General features: G+C 50.1%; 1 protein-coding gene across 2 annotated transcripts in view; it reads left to right on the forward strand.

Moving 5' to 3' along the window:
• The window catches only part of ZNF131 (zinc finger protein 131), a 65,686-nt gene that overhangs the window by 3,188 nt on the left and 38,386 nt on the right, over window positions 1–24,112 (forward strand). For both annotated transcript variants that reach the window (XM_075342684.1, XM_075342691.1), the window contains exons 2-4: window positions 9,481–9,619; window positions 12,304–12,405; window positions 17,412–17,556. In XM_075342684.1, the coding sequence (XP_075198799.1) occupies window positions 9,496–9,619; window positions 12,304–12,405; window positions 17,412–17,556 (371 nt within the window). In that variant the 5' untranslated portion in view covers window positions 9,481–9,495. The remainder of the gene's footprint in view (window positions 1–9,480; window positions 9,620–12,303; window positions 12,406–17,411; window positions 17,557–24,112) is intronic.

The following is a 24,112-nucleotide window of genomic DNA, read 5'->3' on the forward strand; positions in this document are numbered from 1 at the left end:
CCAAGTGATCATGAGCAAACTGTAGACGAGCCTTGACATGACGCTTTGAAAGTAAAGGTACCTTACGGGCTCGTCTGGAAGGGAGACCATTGCGTTGGAGTACGTTACTTATGGTATTGACTGAAACCAATGTCCCCACTGCCATGAGATCTTCCCGGAGCTCCTTCCTTGTTGTCCTTGGGTTAGCCTTGACTCTTCGGACAAGCCTGGCCTCGGCACGGGTGGAAACTTTCAAAGGCTGTCCAGGCCGTGGAAGGCTAACAGTAGTTCCATAAGCCTTCCACTTCCGGATGATGCTCCCAACAGTGGAGACAGGTAGGCCCAACTCCTTGGAAAGGGTTTTGTACCCCTTGCCAGCCTTGTGACCCTCCACGATCTTGTCTCTGATGGCCTTGGAATGCTCCTTTTGTCTTTCCCATGTTGACCAAGTATGAGTGCTGTTCACAAGTTTGGGGAGGGTCTTAATTAGTCAGAAAAGGCTGGAAAAAGAGATAATTAATCCAAACATGTGAAGCTCATTGTTCTTTGTGCCTGAAATACCCCTTAATACTTTAGGGGAACCAAACAGAATTCTGGTGGTTTGAGGGGTTGAATAAATGACCCTCTGAATAAACTTTTCACCATTTAAAAAAAAAAAACAAATAAAGAAATAACATTCTTTTTTGCTGCAGTGCATTTCACACTTCCAGGCTGATCTACAGTCCAAATGTCACAATGCCAAGTTAATTCCGAATGTGTAAACCTGCTAAATCTGCAGGGGGTTGAATACCACTTCTAGGCACTGTGTGTGTGTGTGTGTATATGTGTATGTGTATATATATATATATATATATATATATATATACACATACACACAAGATATATATGTAATCTACATATTTACAATTTATTAGTTTTTGTGTTCTAAAGTTGTATTCCAATAAATATATTTTATGTTCTATCCAAATATCTTGATTATTGTATCATAAAAATTATTAAATGTCTGATGTTCACATACACATGTTCATGTACTACAATAAATTTCTTTATCGTTCCTATGGGAGACCCAGACATTGGGTGTATAGCTTCTGCCTCCGGAGGACACACAAAGTACTACACTCAAAAGTGTAGCTCCTCCCTCTGAGCTTATACACCCCCTGGAGAACCAGATCTAGCCAGTTTTATCGCTTTGTGTTCAGGAGGCATACATCCACACATGCATTCTCATCTGATTTTTGATTTTTGGAAAGAGTTTGAAGAAAAGCGGGTCCAAGCCTGGACCCCCGGCATGTCCCTTCTTACCCCACTGTGTCGGCGGTGCTGTTAAGGTTGATTCCAAGGCTGGAGCCTTACATGCCGTGCTCCTTCACCATCCCTCGGGCTCTGGCTTGAAGTGGGAGCCAGCACGGTTCTCCATGCTTGGCAGGAGACCGGTCTCCATCCGCAGCCCTTCAGGATCCTGCTCTACCGGAGCACTCATCCCCAGGGACTTGGAACCCTGCGTCTCAGCAAGCTAAGTACCTGAGACGTTTATATATTGGGGGTCCCTGTACTTTATTGTTATTGGAGAGTGTGCTGAGTTTTCTCACATTTCCGGCGGGTTCTCTGGCTGTCGCCTGAGAACCGCGCCGATGGTGCCTGCGCGCCGGCCGCACCGCTCAAATTTAGGCCCCGGCTTCGCCGGAGGCCTACTTTCGGTTTCACTGCCCTCGCATGTCATTCATGCAGAGGGACAGCGCGGCTCCGCCCAGCGGCCGTTCTGCACAGGGGAGGGACACTCCTCACTGGGTACATGTCTCCTCCCCTGTAAGTCTCTATGGCCCTCCAGATCCCGCTCCCAGAGTGAGTCCCGCCCCCTCTCTTTGCTCCGGCGGCCATTTTCTCAGCGTTTTTCCCTGAGATCAGCACTGGTCTGCAGCATCCCTGCTGAGGTGCTTGGGGGTCCGGGCTTCGGGATCTGGAGGGCACACAACACCGCTCCAGCGGTCTGGTAAGCCACAACCTCTGGTTGTGGACCTCTGTATATACTCTCTGGGGGTCATTCTCTGGCAGAGCCCCCACTCCAGCAGCATGTCTCACACGAGGAGCAAGGCTCCAAAGCTGTATTCAGTATGCACTGCATGTAAGCTCCTACTGCCTGAACCGAGCACCTATCCACATTGTGATGCCTGCTCTAACCTGACGATGCCTCAGCCTGGAATCGCACCCCCAGTGGTCTCTCCGGCTGCTCCGGCTACTGTGGCTGAACCCCCGGCTTGGGTAGAATCCTTATCTAGGTCTATCTTCCAGTCTTTTGCCGACTCCATGGGACATCTGTCCAGGACTTTGCTGAACATGCATCAGCCCCCCTCACAGGGTGCCTCGGCTGCTAGAGCTCTCTCAGGACCGGAGCTCACAGAGGATTCATCATCTGGACCCAGACCCCGTCCTCCTAAGAGGAGACGCAGGGCTCCCTCTCCTTCCTCGTCCCGCGTCTCTTTTTCAGAAGCTGACTCGCAGGACGAGGAGGATGCCTTTACAGGGGGATCGGAGGCTAAAGGCCCCGTCACACACAGAGATAAATCTTTGGCAGATCTGTGGTTGCAGTGAAATCATGGACATATTGTTCCATTTGTACACAGCCACAAACCTGGCACTGATTGTCCACAATTTCACTGCAACCACAGACCTGCCACAGATTTATCTCTGTGTGTGACAGGGCCTTTACTCCATGTGCCCCATTGATCTGTTCAAAAGTGACTCAGATGTTAGTGATTTGATTGCGTCCATTAATTCAGTACTGGATCTCAATCCGCCAGTATCAGAGGAGCAACCCTCTCTGGCAGAAAAGCACCAGTTTACCTCGCCTAAGAGGACAAAGAGTGTGTTCTTTAACCACTCCAGTTTTCAGGCCGCTGTGACCAAGCCTAGGGCCTGTCCTGACAAACGCTTCCCAAAGCGTGGTTCTGATGACCGTTTTCCCTTTCCACCTGAGGTGGTCAAGGAGTGGGCTCATTCACCAAAGGTAGACCCCCCGGTGTCTAGACTCTCAGCCCGGACCGTTGTATCAGTGGCTGATGGCACCTCTCTTAAGGATTCCACTGACCGCCAGGTTGACCTTCTAGCCAAATCTGTATATGAGGCGGCAGGGACCTCGTTCTCTCCAACTTTTGCAGCAGTGTGGGCTCTCAAAGCCATCTCTGCTTCTCTAGAGGAGATGCATTCCCTCGCCAGGGAATCTATGCCCGAAATGGTTACCTTGACTTCCCAAGCTTCAGCTTTTTCATCCTATGCCATGTCTGCCATGCTGGAGGCTTCTCACCGCACTGCGGTGGCTTCGGCTAATTCCCTCGCTATCCGCAGGATCTTGTGGCTTCGAGAGTGGAAGGCAGATGCTTCTTCAAAGAAGTACCGGCTGGACTCCCTTTTGCTGGGTCCAGGCTGTTCGGTGAACAGCTGGATGAAATTATTAAGGAAGCTACTGGCGGGAAGAGTACTTCCATGCCACAAACCAAAACCAGGAAACCTGTCCAGGGTAGGAATCATCTGAGGTTTCGTTCCTTTCGTTCCTCCAACTGGTCGTCCTCTAAGCCCTCGGCCTCGTCCACTAACTCAGCCAAGGACCAAAAATCCAACTGGCGCACAAAAGCGCGTCCACAGAAGACCGCAGGAGCTGCTGCCACTAAGGCAGCCTCCTCTTGACTATCTGTCCGCGCCAGCAACGTCCTTAGTCGGTGGCAGGCTCTCCCACTTTGGCGACGTGTGGTTTCAACACGTCTCCGATCAGTGGGTGCGGGATATCATCTCCCACGGCTACAGGATAGAATTCTCTTCCAGCCCGCCAAACAGATTTTTTCTGTCAACTCCCCCCCTGCCCCAAGGCCGCCGCCTTCTCTCAGGCCGTGGCATCCTTGCAGGCCAACGGAGTAATTGTACCGGTTCCCGCCCGGGAACGGTTCAGAGGTTTCTACTCAAATCTCTTCCTAGTCCCCAAAAAGGACGGTCCCTTCCGGCCCATCCTGGATCTCAAGCTTCTCAACAAGCATGTTCAGGTGCGGCATTTTCGCATGGAGTCTCTGCGGTCAGTCATTGCCTCAATGACCCAAGGGGATTTCCTGGCATTCATCGACATCAGAGATGCCTATCTGCATGTGCCAATTGCAGTTTCACACCAGCGTTGGCTACGTTTTGCAATCGGAGAGGAACATTTCCAATTCGTGGCTCTTCCCTTCGGGTTCGCCATGGCCCCTCTGGTATTCACCAAGGTCATGGCAGCAGTGGTTGCGGTTCTGCACCTCCAGGGGTTGGCAGTGATTCCTTACCTGGACGAGCTTCTAGTCAAGGCTTCATCCAGCGCAGACTGTCAGCGGAGTGTCTCGCTCACTCTCGCCACTCTAGCCCAATTCGGGAGGCTTGTCAATCTGCCCAAATCCACTCTGACTCCGACCCAGAGGCTCACGTACCTAGGGATGCAGTTCGAGACTCTGCCGGCACTTGTGAAGTTGCCCTTAATCAAACAGCAGTCCCTCCAACTGGCGGTGCGCTCTCTGCTGAGGCCCCGCCGTTATTCCATCAGGCATCTGATGCAGGTGCTGGGTCAGATGGTGGCGTCAATGGAGGCTGTTCCCTTTGCCCAGTTCCATCTGCGTTCACTGCAGCTGGACATTCTCCGCTGTTGGGACAAGCGGCCTTCCTCCTTGCACAGGTTAGTGGCTCTGTCGCCACAGACCAGGAGCTCTCTTCAGTGGTGGCTTCGGCCTCTCTCTCTGTCTCAGGGACGCTCCTTCCTGGCCCCGTCCTGGGTGATCCTCACCACGGATGCCAGTCTATCCGGCTGGGGAGCGGTATGTCTCCACCACCGAGCACAGGGCACTTGGACTCCGTCCGAGTCAGCCCTCTCGATCAATGTGCTGGAAACCAGAGCCGTGCTTCTGGCTCTCCTAGCTTTTCACCACCTATTGGCGGGCAAGCACATCCGAGTCCAGTCAGACAACGCGACAGCGGTTGCCTACATCAATCACCAAGGCGGGACACGCAGCTGCCTGGCAATGTTGGAGGTGCAACGCATCCTTCAATGGACGGAGGACTCCAAGTCCACCATATCCGCAGTCCACATACCAGGCGAAAGAAAACTGGGAGGCAGATTATCTCAGCCGTCAAACCGTGGACAGTGGCGAGTGGTCCCTGCATCCGGCAGTGTTTCAGTCAATCTGCCGCAAGTGGGGCACTCCGGACGTGGACCTAATGGCATCCCGTCACAACAACAAGGTTCCGGTTTACGTGGCTCGCTCCCACGATCCTCAGGCATTCGCCGCGGACGCTCTGGTTCAAGACTAGTCCCAGTTTCGTCTGTCCTACGTGTTTCCCTCTCTAACTCTCTTGCCCAGAGTTCTGCGCAAGATCAGAATGGAGGGCCGTCGAGTCATCCTCATTGCTCCGGACTGGCCCAGGCGAGCTTGGTACCCAGACCTGCTCCATCTGTCCGTAGTGGTGCTGTGGCATCTTCCGGACCGTCCAGACCTTCTCTCACAAGGTCCGTTTTTCCGCCAGAATTCTGCGGCTCTCAGATTCACGGCGTGGCTCTTGAGTCCTGGATCTTGACGGCTTCTGGTATCCCCCCTGAAGTCCTCTCCACTATGACTCGGGCCCGTAAGTCTTCCTCTGCCAAGATCTATCACAGGACTTGGAAAATTTTCCTGTCCTGGTGTCGCTCTTCCGGCCATCCTCCTTGGCCTTTTTCCTTGCCGACCCTTCTGTCCTTTCTACAGTCCGGTCTGCAGCTGGGACTGTCCCTCAACACTCTCAAGGGACAAGTCTCGGCTCTGTCAGTGCTGTTCCAGCGGCGTATCGCCCGGCTGGCTCAGGTCCGCACCTTCATGCAGGGCGTGTCTCACATCATTCCACCTTACCGGCGGCCCTTGGATCCCTGGGACCTCAATTTGGTTCTCACGGTTTTGCAGAAACTCCCCTTTGAGCCTTTTAGGGAGGTTTCTTTGTTTCGTCTTTCACAGAAAGTGGTCTTTCTAGTAGCCATAACTTCCCTCAGGAGAGTCTCTGATTTGGCTGCGCTCTCTTCGGAGTCACCTTTTTTGGTTTTTCATCAAGACAAGGTGGTGCTCCGTCCGACTTCGGACTTTCTCCCTAAGGTGGTTTCTCCTTTCCACCTTAACCAGGACATTACCCTACCTTCCTTTTGTCCGGCTCCTGTTCATCGCTTTGAAAAAGCGTTGCATACTCTGGATCTGGTGCGTGCTCTCCGGATTTATGTGTCTCGCACCGCTGCTCTTAGGCGGTGCACCTCTTTTTGTGCTAACCACAGGTCAGCGTAAGGGCCTCTCTGCTTCTAAGCCGACCTTAGCCCGTTGGATTAGGTCGACCATTTCGGATGCCTACCAGTGTTCTCAGGTGCCTCCCAAGCCGGGGATCAAGGCACACTCGACCAGAGCTGTCGGTGCCTCTTGGGCTTTCAGGCACCAGGCTACGGCTCAGCAAGTCTGTCAGGGTGCCACTTGGACTAGCCTGCATACCTTTTCAAAGCACTACCAAGCGCATGCTGATGCTTCGGCAGATGCGAGCTTGGGCAGACGCATCCTTCAGGCGGCTGTCGCCTTTTGTGAAGTTGGGCTCCGCCTACTTCTTAGTTTTTCTGTTTATTCCCACCCATGGACTGCTTTGAGACGTCCCAATGTCTGGGTCTCCCATAGGAACGATAAAGAAAAAGAGAATTTTGTTTACTTACCGTAAATTCTTTTTCTTATAGTTCCGTATTGGGAGACCCAGCTCCCTCCCTGTTGCCTGTTGGCAGGTTCTTGTTCCGTGTGTTATCACCGGCTGTTGTCGTGGACAGAGTCTCCGGTTGTTCCGGTTCTTGCTCTGTTTTTACTTGTGGGTGGCTATTCTCATTCAGCTTTTGCACTAAACTGGCTAGATCTGGTTCTCCAGGGGGTGTATAAGCTCAGAGGGAGGAGCTACACTTTTGAGTGTAGTACTTTGTGTGTCCTCCAGAGGCAGAAGCTATACACCCAATGTCTGGGTCTCCCAATACGGAACTATAAGAAAAAGAATTTACGGTAAGTAAACAAAATTCTCTTTTTTTTCACCTAACTATAAGCAATATATGTAGGAGCCGGAGTCGGAGCCGGAGTCGGAGTCGGTGCAAGAGAAATTGAGGAGTCGGAGTCGAAGGTTTGGCTTACCGACTCCACAGCCCTGGTCTACAGGAGGAGAGAGGACTCTGCCCATGAGGGATCACAGTCTACAGGAGGAGAGAGGACCCTGCCCATGAGGGATCACAGTCTACATGGGATGGGTGAGGGTACAGTAGGTGAGGACAGAGCTGATTGTGCAATGGTGTAATGGACTGAGAGTTATTGTAGGTTGTAGGCTTGTCGGAAGAGATGGTTCTTCAGGTTCCTTTTAAAGATTTCCACAGTAGCGAGAGTCTGATATACTGGGGAGAGCATTCCAGAGTATGCTGGAGGCACAGGAGAAATCTTGTATGTGATTGTGGGAAGAGGAGATAAGAGAAATAGAGAAGATCTTGTGAGGATCTGAGGTTGCGTGCAGGTATGTACTGGGAGACTACGTCACAGATGTAAGGAGGGGACAGGTTGTCGATGGCTTTGTAAGTCATGGTTAGGGTTTTGAACTGGAGTCTTTAGGCAATGGGAAGCCAGTGAAGGGATTGGCAGAGTGGTGAGGCTGGGGAGTAGTGATGGGACAGGTGGATTAATTGGGCTGCAGAGTTTAGCATAGATTGGAGGGGAGTGTATGAAGGGAGGCCAGAGAGCAGGAGGTTGTAATAGTTGAGGCGGGAGATGAGGGCATGCACTAGTGTTTTTGCTGATTCTTGGTCAAGGAAAGCACGGATCCGGGAGATGTTTTTGAGTTGTAGTCTGCATGAGGTGAAGAGGGCTTGGATGTGTGACTTGAAGGATAGAGCAGAGTCTAGAATTACCCCAAGGCAACGAGCTTGTGAGACTGGGGAGAGTGAGCAGCCATTGACTTTGATTGATAGGCTTGTTGGAGGAGATGAGTGAGGAGGAGGAAAGATAATGAATTCTGTTTTGTCCATGTTAAGATTTAGGAATCTCGCAGAGAAGGATGAAATAGCAGACAGACATTGTGGGATTTTGGTTAGTAGGGAGGTGATGTCAGGTCCAGAAAGGTAGATCTGTTGGCTTTTTTTTTTTTTATTGATCCTTTAACCCCTCCACGACCAATGACATACCTAAACATCATTTGTCATGTATGGCCCTACAATGCAGGCTTGCGCGGCGAGCCATTATTATTCCCCGCTCATCCGATCAGCAGACAGGTGGCAGCTAACCATGTAAAAATCAGAATCCAAACACTCCCAATTGCGTGAAACTTGCTTTTATTTTACAATGTGGTGGATCCAGTTATGGGTGAAAATGTTTGTCTTCATTCAGACCTTTATCAGTTCAGCGCACCGCCAATTGTGAGGCTGCGTGGAGGGAATACTGTGGTGTCCACCGCTGACAGGAGTGCCCTGTATTCCCTCCATGCAGTCTCACAAGTAATACTGGGTATGACCTCACACAGGTCCTGCTGGGTTGAATGTATAATACTTATGCCAATTCTAACAGGGGGAGGGGATAAGAATGCATACCTTCAGATATTATCTGATCCTCAGTTGCTGTCACTCAACAAGCAGCTAATTTTATAAACTTTACTTTCTTGGATGTCAAAACCTAAACATCCGAGCTGACCACTACAGGTATGTATAGAATCAGCCTGATAGTGCCAGTATAGCACTGGCTTTAGCTTATATACGAAAATCCTGGTGATTGGTTCCCTTTAATTTTGTGTGTGCTGTATGGATACTATTTAAGGCCATGTTCACTGCCTTTTGCAAAACTTTCAGGTTTCCATCGAGAGCGTCCGTCTTAATTTCGAAAAGGCATGATTCAGTCTCCTACTTTGGACCTTTTTGCCTTATTTAAGTGAACAATTTCCATCTAGATACCATTTTTCAGACAAGCTGTGGGTGGAGAACTGATGGTAATACAATTAGGCTATGTGCCCACGGGACAATGTACCCGCGGATAGATCCGCAGGTACGTCCGCAGGTTTCCCGCAGCTGATCCCTGGTATCCACAGCTATTCATTGCTGCGGGATTCCAGCAAAATATCTGCGGTAAACCTGCGGACATTCATGTGACTTACCTGCGGAAGTCCCGGCCTTTATCTCCATAGTGGAGAGGCAGGAATTCTGCAGGTATTTCTGCAGGAATAATTGATATGCAGTTATGTGCGGCTGTGGGACATCTGCAGCATATTCCGCAGCCACACATACCGCAGCATGGACACAGCACTCCCCATGTCCCATAGGATAACATGGGGAGTGTCTGTACTTGCTAAAACCTGCGGATTTATCTAGAAAATCCAGATAAATCCGCAGGTTTTCAGCGGCAAAATCCTTGGGTACAGGGTCCCGTGGGCACATAGCCTAATACAAAGCGCAGTGTGGACAGCCTCTGACTCGTCTCTGTTTTTCAGACTAGCTGTTGAGGTATGGAAGCGGAGGAGACGATGGGCTGCATTCAGGAATTTCCAGACCACTATAAAGTGATGTTGGACAGGTTAAACGAGCAGCGGGAGCAGGACCAATTCACGGACATCACCCTGATTGTGGACGGTAAGTGTCTCCAGTTCAAAAGGATAAGGCACTTCTACCGAATTTCTAGTTACCAGGGTGCTCAGGTAGGTTTCCAGACCATATACAGTAGTAATATATACAAGGCACTCCTGAATTCAGTAAAATGATGATTTTTTATTATTTCATACTCAGTATAGTCAAGTCAAGACGTTGCGGCCCAAACATGGCCTTCATCAGTAACTAGCACCTGAGATGAAGGCAGTATTTGGAATGCTAGCAGATAGGTGACTGGGATCTGCAGCCTGTTATTTCTGCCATGGGCAGTTGTAGTAATGCTATTAAGAGTCTCTGTGGTTTGCAGCCTGTCATTAGCAGTATCCACTACTGTGTACTACTGTGGATACTGCTAATGACAGGCTGCAAACCACAGAGACTCTTAATAGCATTACTACAACTGCCTATGGCAGAAATAACAGGCTGCAGATCCCAGTCACCTATCTGCTAGCATTCCAAATACTGCCTTCATCTCAGGTGCTAGTTACTGATGAAGGCCATGTTTGGGCCGCAACGTCTTGACTTGACTATACTGAGTATGAAATAATAAAAAATCATCATTTTACTGAATTCAGGTGTGCCTTGTATATATTACTACGGTAAGTGTCTCCAGTCATGTAACTCATTCCTCTATTCGTTGTCATCACAGTCTGACAAATTGCTGTAAAAGAAAATACATGTTGAATAACTTATTACAGAAGTCAGATTGCTGATCAGGAGTCTGGAAATGATTGGTGATAATTCATGTGAGAAGATAATGGATTCCTTACGGTAAAGGTATAAGTACAAGAATTGGAGAGAACCCAGATCTGCCCGATATTGCCAGCTCAGAGCTGTGCGATTGACTGCAGTAACCTGGCACTTACATGCGGTTACTTATACACACGGCGTGTTGTGCAGACCCAGTCTATGAACAGCGGGCACAGTGTCTGCCTCACATATTTATAATCCCCCTGGTGGAAGGTTACAAGACGTTATAGATCATTGACTTCTGGCCATAAACCATAGATAAATATTGGCAAACCTATTGATTTCTATAGGACTGGCCGACAATCTAATGTGTTTGGGAGTGTTCTGGCTCTCACCACATGCCAGATATCAGAAAAACTAAGATCACGCATGTTGGATTTTAGCATGCCCAATCCTTCTGTTATAATAGATAAACTACTACGAGAGGTGTCTGCCAGCAGGTTATTCTCATTTCTCTATTGAAAACACATACTCCCTTGACTGATCGTGCATGTGTGTGTGGGGTGAAGAAATAGAAAACAGCCTTAATGAGGACAGGTTGTGGGCCCCAGTAATAGTTGCAGCAAAACAGAAGAGGATGATATTGTGGATTTGCCCCATTGAAAGTGTTGTCCTTGTTTACATATTGATGACCCGTCTGTAGGGTTCGACTGAGAATGGCTCACTGCACAGATTGGCGCTGCTTCCGAGGTAGCTGCAAACAGCTGATCGGTGGGTGTGCTGGCTTCAGGCCCTCTCTGATCTGATTTTAAGATGGATCTCCGGTAATACAAGGGGAAAAATTAACTAAAAGAAATGTTGTTATAAATAAAATCCTAATACTTTAAATTAACAAATCACAATTGTTTTGACTGGGGAGGTCATTTAACCCTAGAACGCATACCTGGGGCCTCGCAGGCCTGCTAGGTCATTTGTTTTTTTATGGTAGATTGTTATGCTTGAACGTTCTAGGGTTAAAAAAATGAACTGATCTACTATACAATCACAGAAACCTACCTTTGAATGTCAACAAGACGTGCCTTTGAGCATGTGCAGTAAGAAGATCCACTGCTGTGACCTGGAGATAACACATACAATGTACAGTCATTCAGAAAGAAGGGTACAGCAATGTGAGCAGCCTCTTCTTACCTCAGCACCCTGGTATTTCCATTATTAGATTAGATAGACAGAATGGACAGCAGTGGGAGCAGGTTCTTCTTACCTCAGCATTCTTGGTATCTACAGTATTACATCAAAAAGGCAGGATGGCGAACAGTGTGAGCAGCCTCTACTTACCTCAGCAGCCCTGATATCTCCAGTATTACTTCAGACAGCCAATGTAGACATTAGTGTAAGTAGCATCTTCTTACCTCAGCATTGCTGTTATCTACAGTATTACATCAGAAAGTCGGGATGGACAGCAGTGTGAACAGCCTCTTCTTACCTCAGCACCTCTAGTATCTAGTGTTAGATCAGATAAACAGGGTGGACAGCAATGGGAGCAGCCTCCTCTCACCTCAGCACTCGTATCTCTAATATTAGATCAGATAAACAGAGTAGACAGCAGTGTGAGCAGCCTCTTCCTATCTCAGCACTCTTGGTACCTCCAGCATTAGATCATATAGACACGATGGACAGCAGTGTGAGCAGGCTCTTCCTACCTCATCACCCCTGGTGTCTCCAGTATTGGATCATATAGACACGGTGGACAGCAGTGTGAGCAGCCTCTTCTTACCTAAGTACTCCTGGTATCTCCAGTATTAGATCAAAAAGCCTTTATTTTTATGGGGGGGAGGGGTTATTTTCCCCGAGAACCCCTTTAAAAATCTCCTACATCCAGACCATCAATATCTCACTCCTGGAAAACCCCTTTAGTGACTGGTTATTTTATATTCTAGGGAGTGAATGCATTATACTAATGACTGCTGTATTCATTTCAGGACACCATTTCAAAGCCCACAAAGCCGTCCTTGCCGCCTGCAGCCATTTTTTCCACCAATTCTTTAAGGATTTTACAGAAGAACCGTTGGTAGAAATAGAAGGTATTCCTCGCACGGATGTAATGAAAATTGAATTAACCCTGAAAATGTGTTTGTTTTTAATTTTCATTATTTTAGAGGTTTTACTGAGCCTGTCACCTACGCTCGGTAGAGACAACGATTTCTGGAGTCCAGTTGTGCTTTGGCAATAGTATCTTTGTCTTCCTGGATGTTTTTTGCTTGACATTGTAGATAACTGGGTGTAATACTCGCTTCATGTCATCAATGCGATACTAAAATATGATCAGAATGCTGTGTAATGCCGGAGGGAGGGTGATGGGGAGGGGGCATCCCTGTGAAATGAAGGGCAAAGCCGGTATTGTTGTGGTATAATAACTAGCAAGACTAAGATGACCGGCGATGCAGGTTATCAGATACTGGAGTATTACAGTCATATCTTACCGTAACAACAGCGAGCACCGCACCATCCGCTGGAGCCTGCAGAATACCGGTAAACAGAGCAAGAGCTAATATACCAAGATCTGGCTGCTATCATTGAGCCAAGAGAAGTAGAAACAGACAAAGTGCATGCATAAAGCTGCTCCCTCCATGTGGAGTTACATAGGTTGAAAAAATCCCTCGCTCCATTGAGTTCCCCCTTCCTCCACCAATTATACATTTTGTCACTAAATCATTTATAACCACCAATGTTGTGTACTGAGGAAATCATCCAGCCCTGATATAAAAGCTGTTATAGTATCTGCCATTACTACCTCTTGTGGTCGGCATTCCACAGTCTGACTGCTCTAACTGTAAAGAACCCTTTCCTATTTAGCTGCCGGAATCACCTTCTTCCACTCGCAGTGAATGCCCCCTGGTCCTTAGTATTGTCTTTAGAAGGAATAAGTCATGTGCCAGTCCTTTATATGGACCACACATGTATTTATACATGCTAATTCACTATAGCCTCAGTCCCCTGATGAAGCCAGACATGGTGAAACAAGTTGGAGAGGCTATTAGCTTTTTATAGGCAGAGTAGGGTAATAACAACCTGATGACATTGTAGGACAGTTGTCCACTAGTTTGTGTTGTCTGGTCCGCGGCCAGGTTCACAATTGTTTATATGTATGTATTAGAGTGCTCTACTCGCCGCTATTTTTAAATTGGCCTGCTAAAAACTGTGCTTTTGCACTCAACACAGAGACTCCCATTTTCTCCTTAAAGGGAACCTGTCACCACTTTTTTGGCCTATAAGCTGTGGCCACCACCACGGGCTCTTATCTACACACTAGAAGGTGGCCCGATTCTACGCATCGGGTATTCTAGAATTTACGTATTGTGTAGTTAATGTATGATTTTTGTTATATGTTGTTGTCTGTAGTTAGCAAGTGTTTGTGTAGGGGCTGTACATGTTCTGGGTGTTGTCTGGGTGTGGCGGGGGGGTGAGAGCGGTGTTGTTTGTGTGTTGCGTTGTTTGTAGAGCGCTGTGTGTCTGTATCATTGTGTATGTGTGTTGCGCGGTTTGTGTGGGTGTGTGTGTGTTTTGGGGAGGTATGTTTTGTGCAATGTGTGTGTTGTGCGGTATGTGCGTATATTTGTGTGTGCGGCGTTGTGTGTGTGTGGGTGTCTGTGTAGGGCAGTGTTTGTGGTTCCCAGTGTATGTGTGGTGTGTTGTGCAGTGCGTGTGTGACAGTGTGTGTGTGTGTGTGTGTTTTGGGGGGGAGATGTGCACCCCCCATCGTGCTCCATCCCCGATGCTGCGCACCCCCCATCGTGCTCCATCCCCGATGCTGCGCACCCCCCCCCCCATCATGCTCCATCCCCCATGCTGCGCACCCCCCATCGTGCTCCATCCCCACTCCCCATTGTGCTCCATCCCCCATGCTGCGCATTCCCCATCGTGCTCCATCCCCCATGCTGCGCATTCCCCATCGTGCTCCATCCCCCATGCTGCGCACCCCCCATCGTGCTCCATCCCCACTCCCCATTGTGCGCCATCCCCCATGCTGCGCATTCCCCATCGTGCTCCATCCCCCATGCTGCGCACCCCCATCATGTTCCATCCCCCATGCTGCGCACCCCCCATCGTGCTCCATCCCCACTCCCCATTGTGCTCCATCCCCATGCTGCGCACTCCCCCATCGTGCTCTATCCCCCATGCTGCGCACTCCCCATCGTGCTCTATCCCCCATGCTGCGCACCCCCCCATCGTGCTCTATCCCCCATGCTGCGCACCCCCCATCGTGCTCCATCCCCCATGCTGCGCACTCCCCATCGTGCTCCATCCCCCATGCTGCGCATTCCCCATCGTGCTCTATCCCCCATGCTGCGCACCCCCCATCGTGCTCTATCCCCCATGCTGCGCACCCCCCATCGTGCTCCATCCCCCATGCTGCGCACTCCCCATCGTGCTCCATCCCCCATGCTGCGCATTCCCCATTGTGCTCCATCCCCCATGCTGCGCACTCCCCATCGTGCTCCATCCCCCATGCTGCGCACCACCCATCGTGCTCCATCCCCCATGCTGCGCACCACCCATCGTGCTCCATCCCCCATGCTGCGCACCACCCATCGTGCTCCATCCCCCATGCTGCACACTCCCCATCGTGCTCCATCCCCCATGCTGCGCACTCCCCATCGTGCTCCATCCCCTATGCTGCGCACTCCCCATCGTGCTCCATCCCCATGCTGCGCACCCCCATCGTGCTCCATCCCCCATGCTGCGCACCCCCCATCGTGCTCCATCCCCCATGCTGCGCACCCCCCATCGTGCTCCATCCCCCATGCTGCGCACTCCCCATCGTGCTCCATCCCCCATGCTGCGCACTCCCCATCGTGCTCCATCCCCTATGCTGCACACTCCCCATCGTGCTCCATCCCCTATGCTGCGCACTCCCCATCGTGCTCCATTCCCTATGCTGCGCACTCCCCATCGTGCTCCATCCCCTATGCTGCGCACTCCCAAACGTGCTCCATCTCCCATGCTGCGCACTCCCCATCGTGCTCTATCCCCCATGCTGCGCACTCCCCATCGTGCTCTATCCCCCATGCTGCACACTCCCCATCGTGCTCTATCCCCCATGCTGCGCACTCCCCATCGTGCTCCATCCCCATGCTGCGCACTCCCCATCCCATCTCCGATTCGTTGTACTTTTGCTATCTTTGTCCTGAGGAAGGAAGCGGTGGCTTCTGAAACGCGTTGACTTATGCTCCAATAAAGTTACAATTATCTCCTACGTTCGTGATCGATTAGTCATTGGCACGGCTTGGACACCCGATTCTACTGCTCTCTTTTATGTGCCCACCGGTGGGCGGTCCCAGCAGCTGTGCTGCACGCCGTGCTCCTCTGCCGACACTCACAGATCCGATCGCATACACTCACACACACACACTGACACTCACACACATCCGATCGCATACACTCACACACATCCGATCGCATACACGCATAGATACAATCACAACATCCGGAGATACCACATGCTTCCGGCCATGTGATCCTCCGGCAGGTCCTGGAAGATCACTACACCGTATCGCCGCCGAGAAGCAAGCGATATCACGGGATGTTGTGAGTATGTGGATGCGATCTGGTGTGTGTGTGTGTGTGGTGTGTGTGTGTGTGGTGTGTGTTCGTTCCGCCGCAGGACCTTGATGCGCTCACCTCATGTGGGGGGCGGAGCCTGGGCGATCGGCCAATCTGTGCGGGGGGGCGGAGCCTGGGCGAGGAGAGCGGCCAATCCGTGCGGGCGGGAGGAGCCGAGGCGAGCGCCCAATCCGTGCGGGGGGGCGGGGCCATGGCGAATCCGTGAAGCCGAGCGGCCAATCCGTGCGGGGGGGCGAGCCCAGCGGCCAATCCGCTGTTTGTCACCGTAACGACATGGCCAATCCGTGCGAGGGGGGCAGACCCGAGGCGAGGTGAGCGGTCAATCCGTGCGGGGGGGAGGAGCCAAGGCGAGGCGAGCGGCCAATCCGTGCAGGGGGGCGGGGACATGGCGAGGCCAGCAGCCAATCCGCTGTTTGTCACCGTAAGGACATGTCCCGGGACACAATTTTGGAGCAAGACAGACAGACAGAATAAGGCAATTATATATATAGATTCTAACATGCTGTATATAACAGCCCAGGCCGGGGGTATAACATAAAAATCACGTTATAATTCTCACCTAACGGTCGCGTGGTTGGCCATATGGGCGTCTCCGTTGTCCGGTGCCGGCGCCTCCTTTTTCGGCCATCTTCGTCCTCTTTCTGAAGCCTGTGTTCATGAAGCGGCTACGTCATACACACTCGCTGGTCCTGCACAGGCGCACTACAATACTTTGATCTGCCCTGCTCAGGACCTGAATGCTGGCGAGTGTGTATGACGTCGGACCCGTCATGCACCGCGGCTAAAGAAGGAGAACAAAGATGGCCAAAAGAGGCAGCGCCGGCACCGGACAACGGAGACACCCATAAGGCCCACAGCACGACCGTTAGGTAAGTATTATAACATTTTTTATGTTATACCCCCGGCCTGGGCTCTTATATACAGCATTCTAACATGCTATATATAAGAGCCCGGTGGTGGTGGCCACAGCTTATAGGCCAAAAAAGTGGTGACAGGCTCCCTTTAATTTGAATACAGCCTAAATTTGGGGGGTGGGGCTAGGAGTCTCATATAATCCAGTCCTCCTCTGTGTAACCCTGTCCCCACTATTAATTGATAGCTTTCTGCCTATGCACAGTGTGCAAAGAAAGTGGCCAATCAGTGATTGGGGCGGAGGTTACACAGAGCTCAGTATTCAGAGAACTGGTAGATCTGCAGAAGAGAAAACAGCAATTTTTATCAAGCAGCCCAGTAAGTGATACATGCACAGATATCAGGGACTCCGCCCCTACATCATGCTGCTCTCACAATACATGGCAAAAACCTGGGGTCAGATTCCTTTTTTTTGCCATTATTGATTTATGAGCTATGAGTAGTTTGTCCAGCAAAAATGATCCATCTTCACTGGTGATGAAAGTATTGTCAGTGCACAGCTGCCAGCTCGTGCGGCTTCAGAGCTAATGCTGTGCTTTTATTCTGTACACAGGAGTGAGTAATGCCGCCTTCCGACATCTGATAGAGTTCACGTACACTGCAAAACTGCAGATGCAAGGGGAGGAGGAGGCCACCGACATATACAAGGCGGCCGAGTATCTCCAGATGCATGAGGCCATCAAAGCACTTGAGTTCAGGTATTACAATCTTATATATACAAGTGTACATGTCTCTACAGTTATCTTTTTCTTTGTCTTGGGAACATGTGAGACGAGTCCTGCTGCCCGAACCATGAGCAGCATGGATCCTGCACAGGCTGCATGGACCGCAGAGGGGTACTAAAGGGACAGCTTCCATCTGGTGTTTTACAGTCTGGTTGATTTGTCAATTAACCAATTGGACTGTAAAAAGCCAGGTCTCTCAGTATTTGTGTATGGAGAGAGGCGTATCGGTCTAGCAGAGTGATGGGGAGGAGCTGGCGGGGAGCCCACCTCTCGGACTAGTCATCTACCTCACCTTTTTCCCTGCTCACATCCAAAGTAATTTTTCTCTGAAAAGCTTCAGCGTTTCAGAAAAAAAATAGATATCCCAATAAGGGAACCTGTCCCTGATTCATACTGACCGTGGTTCAGGGGGGAATGTATTATCTGACAAGTTCCCTATAAGTGAGATCCTCTATATGCTGCTTCTGAAGGAGCTAGAAGCAAAACAGCGCAGAGTGACCACCGCACAGCACGACACCAGTAAGGTCCAGTTTAAAGGGAATGACAACTGGTTAAAGGGCTCTTTCCACTTCGCATACAAACTATGCCATTAATGACTTATATAGATGTGGAAAAATGAGGGTCTCCTGGACTGCCTGGTGAAATGGTCACCTTGTCCGGGTGGTGGGTGCATGGAGCGGTGCCTGCAAATCTCCACAACTCCCTATTCACTGCTTTAGGTTTTATAAACATCGGAGCAAGTGAACATGTGGGGATCCTCAAAATTCAAGGAGGGGATTGTTGTAGAGGGAAGTGCAGTGTCCCCGATGTAGAGCGAGCATCCAGCACACATTTCTGGCATATTTTGTGTAAATGTGCAAGATGGGAATAACCCTATAAATTAAAAAGGAAAATTTATCCTTTTAGGGTTTCTCTTTAGGGGATTTGGGTTCTCTTCTTCGAATCTGAGCCTGCCCCATTCCTCGCAGATGATGGTTGTGTTATTCAGCCATCATCTGCTTTTAATGCCCGTGGGTGGAGCCAACTTGCACCTATGGCTGGTAACCTGCTAAATGTCACTGTCAATCATTGACTTTGTTATTTACAGAGTGTAGCCCATGGGGCATATCATTTTAAGTGCTCATTGACTTCCCCGTGACACTATCACTGGGTGCTGATGGGTTGCCATGACAGCTGAGGGTCTGTTGAAGACCCCCTTGCCTGCCATGACGGTGTGTATATACATTAAAAATATATAAAAAGACTGACCCACACATCTAACAAGCGTGAATAGGTGCTAGCCGAAAACGCATTACAACTACAAAACCTATTCATTGTTAGCATTTTAGTGTGCAGCCGTATAAGGGAACTCTGGTATTGCTGCTATAGGAATACTTGAAAGAAAGAGATATTTAGTTTATGTATTAGCCAATGCACGTGAGCCCAGTCACCACAGCAAGGTATATCTCCTTATACAGGGAACCTAACTTGAAATGCCACTATCTGGATTTCGGCTAGCACCTGTTGGATGTGCAGGTCAGTCTTTTTATATTTTTATAGTGCTTCTCTTTCTGATTGGGTTCTCCGCCCTTTAACCAGGCTGTGTTCACTCCCCTTTAAAGCTGGAATCTAGCTGCACAGACATGGAGGTTTTATTTCAAGCTAGGTTCTAGGTTTACAGAGATTACCTTGCCGTGTTAAACGGGCTCACATGCATTTGCCAATGCATAAACTAATATATCTTTTTTTTTTTCTCTCAAATATTCCTATAGTAGTAATGCAATACCAGAGTTCCCTTATTCATTGTTAGCATTTGTGTGCAGCCGTATATGTTTTGTGGTGCTCCTATCAGAATCCTTGTGTTTTGTTTTTTTTACTATATACTGCAATACTGTTGTAGTAGCAGGCCATGTGCCCACGGGAGAACGTACCTGCAGAATTTTCTGCACGTATTTCTGCAGAATCACGCAGGAGCTCCCTGGAATCCGCAGCTATCCGTTATTGCAGATTTCTAGCAGAATTGTTGGGGTAAACCTGCAGAAACAGTGCAGATTTCCCGCCCTGTATCTCCATAGCGGAGGGGCGGGAATTCCTCAGATAATTTTGCAAGAATAATTGACATGCTGTTACCTGCGGCTGCGGGAAATCCGCAGCATTTTCTGCAGCCGCAAATAGAGCAGCATTGATACAGCACTCCCCAAATCCCATAGGATAACATGGGGAGTGTCTATACTTGCTCAAACTTGCGGATTTATCTGGAAAATCTAGAAAATCTGCAGGTTTTCCGTGGCAACATCAGAAGGTATTTTCTCCCGTGGGCACATGGCCTAAGAGATCAGACAATCCCAGATTCACATTTCCTAAGGAGACTACAAAGTATTTGAAAAATGTTTTTAAAAAAATATAAAAGCATTGAATAACTCCCCTTAGAAGATGGAGTAAAAAGTCAATTTAAAAAAATAAAAAATATTTTTAAGTGTACAGTGGAACCTCGCTTAACGAGTAACCCACTTAACGAGAATTTCGCTTAACAAGCAAAGCTTTCTGTAAATTTGTAACTCTATTTACGAGTAAGCTTTGCTGTACGAGCGAAATCCTCACCTCACACACTTCCGGTTCCGTACATCCACCGCGCTCTGACCCGCTCTTGCAGTCCACACAAACACACAAGCACGCACAAAACACACACATACAGTATTATGCTCACCTTACCTTCCGTTCCACCGCCGGTCTCATGGTTCTTGTAGTTCCCGGGTACATCGCGACGTCCTGGCAGCAAACTAAAAGACCCAGGAGGCCTGCGATGGAACTGAGGTAAGGTGAGCATATAGTATAATATAGTGTACCTTATGTTTCATCGCCGGCCTCCTGGGTCCTGTAGTTCGCCGCTCCGCTCCACTCCAGGCTGTGTATCAGCATCCATAGCGACGAAGCAGGAACTTCCTGGTTCCTGTCGCCGCTACTCAAAGGCAGCACGCTGGCCAATCAGAGGCAAGCGGCTCTGCCTTTGACGTCAGCGCTCTGGCCGCGGAGGTTCCTCCCTCGTCGTTATGGTAACCCGATACACGGCCCGGCCCCATACCAGAGAACAGCAAGTCCCAGGAGACCGGCGATGCAACGGAAGGTAAGGTGAGCATATGTGTGCGTGCTTGTGTGTTTGTGTGTGTGGAATGGCACAATAGGGGACCAGGATGGGACATTTAACAAGTTATGGAACGAATTGCCTGCTGTTTCCTATGGGAAATCTTGCTTTGCTGAACGAGTAACTTGGTTAACAAGCACAGTCCCAGAACGGATTGTTCTCGTTAACCAAGGTTCTACTGTACGTTTATGAAGAGTCAGAAAACAACACAACGGTATTGCTTTTCTTCAGTTTCTTCAATTGAGGTACAGTGGGACCTTGGTTTACGAGAACAATCCGTTCTGGGACTGTGCTTGTTAACCAAGTTACTCGTTCAGCAAAGCAAGATTTCCCATAGGAAACTGCAGACAATTCGTTCCACAACTTGTTAAATGTCCCATCCTGGTCCCCTATTGTGCCATTCCACACACACACAAACACACAGAAACATGTACAAATACACGCACACACATATTATTCTCACCTTACCTTCCGTTCCATCGCTAGCCTCCTGGAACTTGTAGTTTGCCGCTACAGGATGTGTATCGGGTAACCATCGCAACGAGGGACGAGTGCACTGACGTCAAAGGCAGGAGTCGCTTGCCTCTGATTGGTCAGCGCAATGCCTTTGAGTAGCGGCTGACAGCGGAAGTTCCTCCATCGCGCGATGGTTACCCGATACACATCCTGTAGCGGCGAACTACAAGAACCATGAGGCCGTCGATGGAACGGAAATTAAGGTGAGTATAATATGTGTTTGTACGGACTGTAAGAGCGGGTCAGAGCGCAGTGGATGTACGGAACCGGAAGTGTGTGCGGTGAGTATTTCTTTATCGTTCCTATGGGAGACCCAGACCATGGGTGTATAGCTACTGCCTCCGGAGGACACACAAAGTTACTACACTCAAAACGTGTAGCTCCTCCCTCCTAGCATATACACCCCCTGCTAGCCAGTCCTAGCCAGTTTTCATGCTTTGTGTTTCAGGAGGATCACACACACATGCATTCTCTGATTTTGATTTTTGATTTTTCCTTTTGGACAAAGATTTGGAAGAAAAGCGGGTCCAGTCTGGACTCCCGGCATGTCCCTTCACACCCCACTGCGGGGCTGCTGTTAAGGTTGATTTCAGGGCTGTATCCCTTTCATGCCGCGCTCCTTCACCATCCCATGCTGGGGCTCTGGCTTGAAGTGGGAGCCAACACGGTTCTCACTGCTTTGCAGGAGACCGGTCTCCATCCGCAGCCCTTTTGCAGGACCCTGCTGGACGGAGCTATCACCCCCCAGGACCCTGGCAACCTGCGTCTCACAAGCTAAGTATATGAGACGTTATTACCACAGAAAGTGGTCTTTCCAAGGGTCCTTTATGTTTATTTATTGGGGGAATGTGTTTTATGTTTGGTGTTAACATTTCCGGCCGGTTCTCCAGTTTTCACTGGAGAACCGCGCCGATGGTGCCTGCACGTCGGCCGCATGTTTTACTCTAGGCCCCGGCTTCGCCTGGGGCCTAGTTTCGGTTTCCACTGTCTCTGCATGTCAGTCATGCAGAGAGGCAGTGTAGCTCCGCCCAGCGGCTGTGCAGCACAAGCGAAGGGACACTCCTCATTGAGGAAAGATTCCCTCCCCTGGCTACCTCACTGACAGAATCCTTTTGCCGCTCTCAGAGTAGGCCCCGCCCCCTCTCCTCGCTCCGGTCGCCATGTTCTCAGCGTTCTCTGTGCCTGCATGGGCACAGAGATTCCACAGTGTGACAAGTGGGGACCTGGGCTGAGGGACCAGGGGGCACAGACATGTCTGTTTAAACGATTGGCAGCCACAACCTCCGGTTGTGCAGCTGCTTGTTTTATCGGTTTATATATGCTGGGGGCCAGTCTTGACAGAGCCCCCACCTCTGCAGCATGTCTCACAGAGCAGGGCTGCAGGTTGTTTTTATATGCACTGCAGGTAGTCTCGTACGGCTGTACCGAGCTCATAACCATGGTGGCCCCTCAGCTTGGAGGCAGAGCCGAATGATTGCTAATTAGTGGCCCCTCCATCTGCTCCGGTTTCGGTGGCTGACCCCTGAGGGAATCCTATTTCCAGGGGTCGGCTGTCCTGGCATCTGCTGAGCATGCAGCTCCCCTCTCAGGGCGTTTTCTGCTTCAGCTCGCTCAATAAAGCTCACAAAGGACTCTCCTTCTGGGCTCAGACCCCGTCCTCCTGACAGGGAGACGCAGGGTCCCCTGTCCTTCCCCGTCCCGCAGCTCCGATTACGAGCTGACTCACTGGACGAGGAGGATGTCTCTACCAGGGGCTCGGACGCTACTTTATGTACATTGATCCGTCCGTACGTGACGCAGAGCCAAATGATTGGATTGCGTCCATTATACTTGTACTGGACCTCCATCCGCCCGTATCAGGGGAGTATTCCCCGCTGGCAGAAAGGCATCAGTATACCTTTAACAGGACGAGGAGTGTGTTCTTTAACCACTCCAGTTTTCAGCCTGCTGCGTCCAAGCTCACAGCCTGTCCTGTAGACCCCAAAGCGGGGTTCTGCGGCCTGTTTCCCCCTCCCATCAGAGGTGGTCAAGGAGTGTACTCATTCGCCAAACGTGGCCCCTCCAGTGTCCAGACTTTCAGCCCGGATAGTTGTATCAGTGGCTGACGGCACCTCTATAGGGCTCCCACGGTACATTAATTTTGTACTGGACCCCATTCCGCCGGAGTTACCTTACCTAGGAGAACACAAAGTGTGTTCCTTAACCACTCCAGTTTTCAGGCCCCTGTGACCAAGCCCAGGGTCCGCTCTGACAGTCGCTTCCCATGAAGCGTGATTCTGAGGACTGTGTTTCTCCTGTCCACCAATGGTGGTCAAGAAGTGGGCTCAGTCACCTCAGGTGGCTCAGCCCGGACCGTTATGTCAGTGGCTGATAGCTCCTCACTTAAGGTTTTGCGGTCCGCCCGGTTGTCCTTGGGCCAAGTCGGTATTGGGGCGGCAGCAGCTTCGTTCTCCTCAGCTTTACAGCAGTGCGGTTCTTTTGTACCTTCTCTGCTTGTCTGGAGGAGATGCATTCCCTCACAGGGACTCTATGCCCAAAACGGTTGCCTGAACTTCCAGACTTCAGTCTTTTCATCCTATGCCAGGTCTGCCATGCTGGACACCGCACGGCGGTGGTCTTGGCTACTTTCCTCGCTATCCGCAGGCTCCTGTGGCTTCGGTAATGGAAAGCAGATGCCTCTATAGGGGTTCCTTGCTGGGCTCCCCTTTGGTGGGACCAGTCTCTTCGGAACCAACTGGATGAAATTCAGGAAGCTCTTGGCGGGGAGAGTTCTTCCTTGCCACAAACCTAAACCAGGGAACCTGTCCAGGACAGGAATCAGTTGAGGTTTTGGTGGCGTTCCTCCATCTGATCGTCCTCTAGCTCGGCCTTGGTTCATAGAACCAAATAGCT

This window comes from Anomaloglossus baeobatrachus, chromosome 1, assembly GCF_048569485.1.
Source record: "Anomaloglossus baeobatrachus isolate aAnoBae1 chromosome 1, aAnoBae1.hap1, whole genome shotgun sequence".
In the NCBI taxonomy this organism is placed as follows: Eukaryota; Metazoa; Chordata; class Amphibia; order Anura; family Aromobatidae; genus Anomaloglossus; species Anomaloglossus baeobatrachus.